General features: G+C 35.0%; 1 protein-coding gene across 1 annotated transcript; it reads left to right on the top strand.

The window, feature by feature from the left end:
* Positions 1–651: 651 nt before the first annotated feature.
* On the top strand, positions 652–9,905 carry LOC100369958 (adhesion G protein-coupled receptor G6-like). The gene is made up of 15 exons (XM_085505584.1): positions 652–696; positions 1,040–1,344; positions 1,778–1,887; positions 2,083–2,317; positions 2,489–2,639; positions 3,265–3,417; positions 3,628–3,813; positions 4,195–4,240; positions 4,364–4,470; positions 5,960–6,087; positions 6,196–6,470; positions 6,847–6,916; positions 7,306–7,685; positions 8,607–8,651; positions 9,031–9,905. Exons 1-15 carry the CDS (start codon positions 652–654, stop codon positions 9,081–9,083), a joined length of 2,289 nt encoding a protein of 762 aa, XP_085361710.1. The 3' UTR covers positions 9,084–9,905.
* The last annotated feature ends 244 nt before the right edge of the window (positions 9,906–10,149 follow it).

The raw sequence follows: 10,149 nt of genomic DNA, 5'->3' as shown, positions 1-10,149 counted from the left end.
GGCACTGCAGGAAAAACACTTACATGGCATACACCGTGATATGAGTATATGTTTGAGTGAGATGTCAATAACCAGTGAAACAGACTAAATATATTAACTAACCTGTGTATGCTAATAATATAAAACATTCTATGCATACTATACACAAGTTCACTGCGTGCAGTTTGCGTTCGCTTTTTTCAAGTCTATTTCAGGGAACATTCAAAGCAACACAGCATAAACACTTGTTTCGTAATGTAATTTTATTTGTTTCACTAACAGGCAAATCAAGATATTGCTATACGTGTGAGAATCGACATACATTTGGAGAATGTACCATCAATACAACACAATGTACAAATGTATGAAACAATTATCTTACTTCACGTATTGCTAATTTGTTTTTTGTTAATTACGTCTTCATGTTACGTTACCACGTGTCTACTAACTACAACATTAATCTGTATGTTATGGAACACGTCAGTTCAGTTTGTACATCGTTTTACAGCGCCCTCAATTTAATATGATGGAAATGAACTATCAAATTACTGGCAAAAAAATGCACCATGTTTTGAAACATAAAAAATGAACTCGAAGATTTCACGACAAACCTGCATGTGGTGTTGTAATTAATATATGACATATTCATTTTTCGTAATGTAATTTTGAATAATGGGACAAAATAAGAAAAAATTACTTCAAAATGAGCATCCCCAAGTTAGTGCCTTTCGGATTCAATTGCATGATTTAAGTTGAGGCTCGAATTCAGCAAAAAAAATATTTGTGAGTGTACTAAGTGAAATATTTTCACGTGACAGACATCTTGGAGTAATTATGTAATTCTAGTTCCAGACTTTCATCCACGACATTAAGAATAATGTTGTAGTTATTCGTGTATTCTGTTGTGGAATGGAATTAAATTATTTCTATTTACATTGTGCCATAAAAAGATAAATGTCATTCACTTTCTGTATTACATTATTGGGTGTCAATTCGTTTATCGATTCATATTAATTGTATTCGATTGTAATGTTATATGTGTGTTATTGTATTTAAACAGAATCAAAGAAGTTGCTTTACTAACATCAGTGTGAGTGGCAATCAGTACAGCGTCAGCAAAGGATGTTCAGATGCTACTGAAAAACAATGTGATGCATGTGAACGTACTTGTGTGTGTAGGAAATCACACTGTAATGCATTTCTACCGTTAGAAATTAACATCCCAGAGAACATTGAATGCCCACACTGTGTAACTTCGTATGCCAACGTTGATATTCAGTGGGGGCCTACACCAGCAGGTACAACGGCTGAAGTGAAATGTCCCTTCGTATCGCCCAAGACTGGGTTAACGGTCACAAGAAAATGGTAAGGACAATGGCTGATGCTGCACAACGTTTCATACATATTCATCAAAGCAGACTAAAGTTCATCATGTGAACTCGATTTATGTCTTAATTTCTAATATATAAACTTGTAATGCAAAAAACAACATACACTCGCAGTATAATGGACGTGTACTTGTGGCGACACAATATGCACATAGGTACATCAGGGCTGTTCCGTTTCCTCACAATGCTCTAGCTGTGTATCATTCATACATACACACAGAGGGTAGACTCAGTTACTTCAGTAGACAAAACTGTCTCTCAGCATTTTCACAAAGTTCATACTTAAATGTGTCGTTCGTGGCCTGACAACAATGGAGTTATTTATATTACGGCATAATGCCATATATTGTATATAACACGAATCGGTTGGAATTTGCATTTAGTTATATTGATTTCATGATTTGTTTCAGTAATAGTAATGGTGAATGGGGAAAACAAGATACGAGCAAATGTGATGTTGTTACCACAACTCCCGCAACCCATAGTTTGGACAAACTAGTCACAATGTCAACAACTGTGCGTAAGTCGCATTGAAAGATTTTCCCGCAACGAATGCCGTTTAACATATTCCGGTTTAAGTCCTTCATGAGCTTAGAAACATAAGTATCTGTCTTCTTCGATATATTAAGTTTTACATACATATCTGATTTGCTGTGAACAATTAGTAAATTTGAAAACAACTGTGAAAATCTTCCTGTTTGACTTGTTTCGACAGAGAACGCCCCTGCGATTGCCAAACAGTTATGCGATTTAACGTCTACTGCCGAGTACTTTGCTGCAGTAGATGTTTATCTCGCGGTGAATGTGATTGACAATCTACTATATAACAGTAAAACGAGCACTACAAACATTGAAGTTTCCACCGATCTTTTGAAGAGTGTTGATAATCTGTATGATGTCAGACAGGATGTGTTGGTTGCAAGTCAAATAGATGGGGGCACTGCATCAAGGTAAGTTACTAATGTAACTATGCGCAACTCACGCCACTTCTCGACAAACTGATACACATTGCGTAGTTATAGCAGTATTATGATAATATTGATAGGGTAATAATTATTTCATTATTTTAATTGCGTCGCTTTGGTGACAATAATCTCTCTATCACTGTTTATTATTCACAGACTGATTAAAGCTATCGACCAATTAGCGTTGAATGTAGAATTACAAAATGAGACAGCGAGAATAGAAACAGAAAACTTTATAATATTTATAGTTAATCTAAACACCAGTTTATACAGCGGTATATCATTCAGCGTATCAGATAATGATCAGGTCAGTACAACAATATTCCACTCACACTATGTGCGTTGTGGGACATGAAATAAACTCAAACTGTTGGCCTATGACGTATTGTGACGTATAAACGTAATAATCGCTATCGTGTCCGCCCGAGTGGATTCGACAATCATGGTCAGTGGGAGTACTATGTTTTGAGAAGAGGTACACAATTTTGCATTTTAGCTCTCTGGAAGCGGTGTAAGTCCGGAGACGCTGGCGGTATTACCATGTGGACAAGGTAATTGTGGGAAAATCTGTGTAGTTGTATTATTTCAAATACTGCCGCCATCAAACAGACTCTTACCACATATTGTTCATGGCTGGTATTAGTAGATGGATTACGTAACATCCTGTGTGTAGATGATTTTAATGCCTCCTTCATGTCTGACCTTATATTTAGTATTAGTAGTAGTTGTTTACTTCAGCTGTATAAACAACACATGTTAATTATCTCTGTATTACTGAGAAATAAACCAGTTCTTTTTTAGGTTTGAAACAGTCAACATCGCCTTGTTTTACTCTCTCACATACACACATACGTCGAACCTATTCCTGTGGGTAAACAACGTGACGTGATGTGGCGATACGCGATATTTTATGTAAATTTTCTTGTTTATAGACAAATCTTGATATTGACATGAGTCAATTGTCATCAGTGAATAATATGAAATCATCGATTCAGTTGCCATCGTCTTTATTAGATGGACACAGTTTTCAAGATGGATCGTCTAGAGCACAGTTTATATCATATAAATCCAGTTTATTTTTCAAGGTAAGGCAAGGCATGGAACATAGGTCGAAATGATTATTTTCTCTTTTAAAATGAATTGTAAGATTGGGCAATCGTTATTATATTTATTTATGATTTATGATAGCCCAATTAAAAATAAACATAGACTTTATTGTCGTATTTAATAATGTTTAATACATCCTGACAATCACCATGCAATCACAACTATACAATCATATCGTTGTGTTACAGGCTGTAGGTGCAGCGTTGCCTGGCGATGCGATCCCGACATCGAACCATGTGACATCTGACCAGGACGTCAGTAATAATACCATATATGGAATACTGAATAGTCCAGTCATTGGTGCAAGCATTGAAGATCTAATTATTAGTGACTTAAGGGAGCCTGTTAAGGTCAACTTTACATGGCAAAGTGAAGTGAGTATTTTTTGACAAATACACATTAAATCATAAGCTAAGTATGGGATCGAAACACGCGCAGACAGTAAACGTAGACGCGGTCATAAATAAAAGTTTGTTCATATGTGTCAGGAAAAGGTTCTTAATAATTATAGTTTTACCCCTCAGTCTGCTGGAGATTTGGGTCTGTCAATATCCAGTAGTGTGACTCGAAATGGACACATTTCAAGTATTCTGTTTATCTGTTACTAATGAGACGTCAAGTTGAAAATGATTAAACGTGACTAGATGTGACGCTTTATAGCCTAACTGTACATACATGACTCAAGGCGAGAGGTGAACATATTGGGATTCGTTTACGTGTAAAGTGTTAATTCTGATATCTTGTTCTTCTTTCAGAATCTTGTCAATCCCCAATGTGTTTACTGGAACTATTCCCTCAACGGTGAGTTTTACAATTATTTGAGATGACGGTTATTATGAGTATGGGTGCATGGCAAAATTTACAAAATGTTTTACGCGTTAATTAATGTATCAATTATTAATAGTGTTTACATTGCTTTGATAGATGATGTTGGAGGGTGGTCTACAGACGGATGTAATGTATCAGGTCAAAGTTCACATAATGTTACCACCTGTGAATGTGATCACCTGACTAACTTCGCATTACTTATGGTAGGTACATCGTTAACGAGGTCTGTTCCTCGTTTCAAATGTTGAACTGTGCTACAACGTGATAACAATCAGTGTATGTAGGAAATATATCCTTTTAGTCAGGTTCCACTATGAAACAAACACACATATAATATACATACTTGACAATATATCATTTGTCGTTCAATCACCGGGACACTGTGTGGTAACTCTGATAATGTTTGATAGATTATTAAAATGTTTTCCTCCCGCTAAAATTTGCTTTTTCAATTTATTTTGAACGCTGTACTCTATAGAAAATGGAAAGTGTTGCAAAATACATATGTGTATTCACATTATACAAATAAGTGACGTATTTTCTCATGCCATTTCTCACAAAAAGTGCACAGATTACTTTAAGTTTCGGTTATTGGTGTTTCTTGTCGCTAAGAAAAAAATATATATCTGTTTAATTGTTTTTAAAAGATTCCTCTCATTAGTAAATAGCGCCCTCACTCAACAATATTTAGAATGAGTGGTTGGTCAAAAGTTTGATGAGTCAGGTGCATCTATTGGCTAAGCTTGTACATAGATGCACATGAGTATAGGAACCATTAATGTTGTAGGGTGTACTGGGAGGGGTGGGGGATTTCATGTTTGTAATGACTGGTTGTAATCTCGTTGTTTTCAGGATGCAGCCTGATATCTGTTGTTTTCTTGGTTGTTCAATTATGGCTAAAATTTGTGTGGTGGGTGGAAGATGCGTTTATTGTTTGTCGAGTCATTGTTTAGACACCCTGCAGCTTGAAATGGTATGGTCCAAATCCAAATTCGATATGGCGGTGTTGAATATCTGTGCGATATGGCGGTGTCGTCTAAAAACATGGCATCAAAATGATTTCTGTTTATTTATTTACTGTTGTAGATCCTGAGAACTAGCCATTGAATATGATGTCGAGAATAAATGGTATTCTGAACTGGCTTTATTAATTACTGCTGGAAATATTCCAGTATGAATTGGGAGCAAACTTTGACACCAAATCAAGTCGTTGTATTGTTATGCTTCTAAAATATTTTTGTTTTCAAATGTCTTGAAACAGATTCAAATATAAGGATATAGATTGTAAAATATTAAGATTATATAGTGTCCAACACATTAATTTGTAAATGGTAAATTTATTTTAAAGAATTCAGTGGCAATATTATGTTATAAAATAAAATAAATTAAATAGAAATATTATGTGTATTTTTGTATGTGGAAACTTGGCTGGCCCACTCAAAAATATAAAGAAGTGAGGTCTGCAGTTCTTTTTTTCTAATTTTTTTATTTGCAAAAAAAAAATGGTATTTTACAGAGTGTAAACAATAAAACACTCACAGTGCGAGGCTAGTTCACCAACATGTCTATTCTCTTGCTTGAATGTGAAAGTACATGGTTTAGTGACTACCTCTTATGTTTTAAAATTTGGGAAGGTCCTTCTATAAAAATAGAACAGATATATATATATATACATATTTATTTATTTTATAGGATGTTTATGGAACCGCGTCTGAATTTGATGAAGGTCACCAGAAGGCGTTGTCCATTGTATCTTACATCGGATGTGGTATATCTCTGTTGTGTATGCTTCTGACTCTGATCACATTTCTCGCATTCAGGTTTGTATGTTACAAAAATGCGTTGTGTTATTCTCGTATTATTGCGTATGTGAATCGCACATTCATCCAAAGCAATTCCTTTATGGTAGTTTCATATTTCTTCTTCAGGCGCCTGAGAAAAGACAACCCAACTAAGATACTTATGAATTTGTGTTTTGCCATTTTCATGTCATTGTTATTATTTTTGGCCGTTTCATTTTCTTTGGATTTTGCACCAATCATACCCGAGCTTTGTACTACCATGGCTGTTTTATTACACTATTTCTTATTGGCTGTCGTGATGTGGATGGCACTAGAAGCATTCAATATGTATTTACAACTGGTGAAAATATTCAAGACATATATCAGACACTTCATGTTGAAGTTCTGTCTGATTGGATGGGGTGAGTCACACTGTTACGTAATGAATAATTGCAAATAAATATAGATATGAGTATGGGATACAACGACCGTTTGAGACATTATGTAGTACGTTACGTATAAATCTGAATGTGAAATGAGAATCGTGTTTATAAAAAAACGCCTTATATAGTCTTAGACAGTTCAACTTTGTGCTGCATAAGAAAATAAATGTTTTCAACATAAAAATAAATTGTCAAAAGTGTCTAATATGCGTGGCATGTCGGTGTAAAATTTAGTTAGTGTAAAGTTATTGTCAATTTGTCAGCGATGTTAATTACAGTCTGTTCATAATAATTATATTGTGATGGTGTACACTGCAATTAGTTGTAACCATGACGACTGACTTGTTTATTGCAGGTATACCCGTAGTTATCATCGCGATCACTCTGACAATTGATATTGATAACTACGGTTACCATAACAACATGTAAGTAACATCAACTTAAATTACGTAAATTAAATATGTAATGTAGTATGTGAAAACAAGAGTTGTACAGGTAACTTGAAATTTCTGTTAGAAACTTCTTTTTAGTGTTGTATTATCCCTATTGGCTTCCTTCAGAAGTAATCCTACGAATTACGCCTTTGTACGAGGAACAATTGTCACTTCTGTCTCAAGCAAGCAAGAGTTCATTACATACCATACACTTAGCCATAGAGGGCGGTATGCAGTACGTAATACTGTACAAAAGGAGTTCACCTTGAGCAAATAGTTTAGCTTAGTTTTTTTAGTGAGTGATTTACAGCCCCTCGAGCGACCTTTCAGTGGGTATATCATGTTATACTATATTATATTTATTTCATTTTTATTTTAAGATGTTGGCTATCCAGATACGCCTTCTTTGCTGCGTTCTTGGCTCCAGTCTGTCTAGTACTCATCTTCAATACAGTGATATATATCCTTGTTGTTCACCAAATATGCAGTCTTAATTCTAAAAAGATGTCTACATCAGATCGATATGGTAAAGCAGCACAACTTCGTGGATCTGTCAGTTTATTTGTACTGCTTGGTATCACCTGGGCTTTGGCGATACTGGCAATCAGTGAGGCTGGTTTAGTCGTCAATTATTTGTTTGCGATTGCCAATTCTCTTCAAGGATTATTTATATTTATATTTTTCTGCGCTTTGAAGAACGATGTCCAAAACCAGTGGAGGGACACGTTCTGTTCATCGTGCTGTCTTTGTAGTTCTACAGGTAAATCTCTTATGTTTTCCCTAATGTGATGACGTCAATTATAACGCATAGTGCTCGGCGGCCACTACACATATCACATGACCTTCTCTAACCAGAACCGAGAATGTGTGGTGGATTATATGCCGTAATTCATTTTTGGGGTGTCAAATAATCATACATTTAGCATTACAACATGTTACACGAAACTAATAAACACATTTTATTCCCCGAAGACAGAGGTGGTAGTGATAATCATTTTAATAGGAATCTAATGAAATTGTCAAATATACAAACCCTTTATTGAATTACAATATCTATGTGGTTGTCGTTGGAAACTTGACTTTTATTTTCTTTGGTTCGGGAAGCCTTTTTTTATTTAGAATTTATGAAAGAATAATTTATCGAGATTAGTCAGCTACTTATTCAAGTCCTAAATAGTACGGTCCATATCATGACCGCCATATCTGATTAGTCCATCCCTTGCCCAACCTTGCGGACGATCAGGCAGACACTGTTCCAACAGGAAATACACGAATGCAAACACACATATAATAAACATAATTGACAACATATCATTTGTCGTTCAATCACCGGGACACTGTGTGATAACTCTGATAATGTTTGATGGATTATGCGTCATTCACTCGATTGCATCGCCCATTAATGTTATGACGCATAGGTGCGTTCGGTTAATGGACAATACAACAGCGGGCTCCCCGGGAAAGTCATGTGTTTAATAGTTCGTAATCAGGCATTGAAATGGCACGTGCACGTGACAGTATTGGACGTTGCGAAAAGAACTTGTTACGAAGCAGGGGCAGGGTAGCCTCAGATGTGACGCCTAGGTGTTTGGAGGCTGCCCGCTCTCGACTTACTGCCTGACAACTGACATATAATGATTCAGATTCCACATTCCTAAACTTTGTCTCATTTATTTTTCAGATTCGGCCTCAACAACTGCAAAAAAATATCTTCATCAAGATACAGGTACAACTGATTTCAAATCAAGTTTGTCGTGCAATAACATTTATTCGCATAAACATCAGTTCATGCATATCACATGTAAACATTAGCAATAATAACATTTACTATATCACATTGAATATAATCAAAGTAAAAGATCTTTTTTAATTAACAATTAACTAGATTATTAATGTCTACAAACGGATTATTTAAAATGGAATCTATATTTTGAAGTTTGTTTGCATATCTGATATATGAATACAGTCTTTAATATGCAGATTAAAATGAGTACAATAAAACTATGTGTTTTAGATCAGATATGTACATGTCTATTTGTAATTGTGACATATGATAGGCTATTCTGGCATTATGTAATGGGTGATTATGTTTGTTTGTTTTCTAGAACACTTGCCGCAAAATCGTTGCTATGACAACACAGCATCAAGTCATTTGTGAAAATAAGATGACCGAATACCTTACAAATATTGTATTTCCATGGTGAAGAGTTGTGTTTATATAATGTAACTGTTTTGATTCGTGTTTTTCAGTGTTTCAATCAATTTCATAATCAATGGTACATTAATATCAATGTCCATCTTAAGATATTGTGATTTTTCATGGTTATAGGTTAGTCTGCGATGCATTATGGGTAGTCAATGTTGCTGTATAATGACTAACAGCAATGTGTGGAAGACCTCGATGAGCGGCGATACACATCCGGGCACTCTCAACGCTGCGCTTGACGTTTTCCAGGCGTGTTAATTTTAAATTTCAGTTTGTCATTGTTACTCATATGAAACATTCACTATTGGGAAACATTTGAAAACAAGCTTCACTTCAGGAAAATAATAAAAACTAAAAACCGTAATGACAACATAGAAGGTTAATAAAGGTTCTAAAGTGTGTTTAGTTGACAAATATTTACCACTGACCCAGGTTTTACTAAATTATTTACTTTATATGTTTATATTTTCATAGTTCTTCATTCTGAACTAACAAAGCAAAAAAAAACATTGTTGTTTAGAATTATTATTGCGTGCCATTAATTCAAAAACCATGCGCAGTTATGTTGCACGTTATTTCATCAGTGAAAATATTTGTGACTACGTTTTTAGTGGATGATGAACTTTCTGTCCCGGTGGTGTTTAGATTGGCAATGTCAAAATGTTTGATATGTGTATTTATTGAGGTGGACGTGCACCGATGTTATGAAACAAACAATTTATGTCTACCTGCGTAATGTAATTACGGACATATTAAACTGTTTAGTCCATTGTCGTTATTCGAATTCACCTTTCATGTGTATGTGATGAGAGTTCACTCTTAGACTACGTGAAGAACAAAAAGTTGTTAACTGAATGTTTTATGAATACCAATATTGAGGTATATCATAAATCTTTAAACAAATCAAACATGAACAGTATTAAACTATGCGAAACTACATAGTAATAAATTTGTACAAGTTTTCCAATAACAAAATACTTCGAGCATGCATATAGACTGTCGACAGTCCTCGGGCCTA

This window comes from Saccoglossus kowalevskii, chromosome 11 (genome assembly GCF_978046115.1).
Source record: "Saccoglossus kowalevskii chromosome 11, keSacKowa6.1, whole genome shotgun sequence".
Classification (NCBI taxonomy): domain Eukaryota; kingdom Metazoa; phylum Hemichordata; class Enteropneusta; family Harrimaniidae; genus Saccoglossus; species Saccoglossus kowalevskii.
Note: the sequence above shows the minus strand (reverse complement) of the source record. Positions and strands in the feature narration are given on the sequence as shown.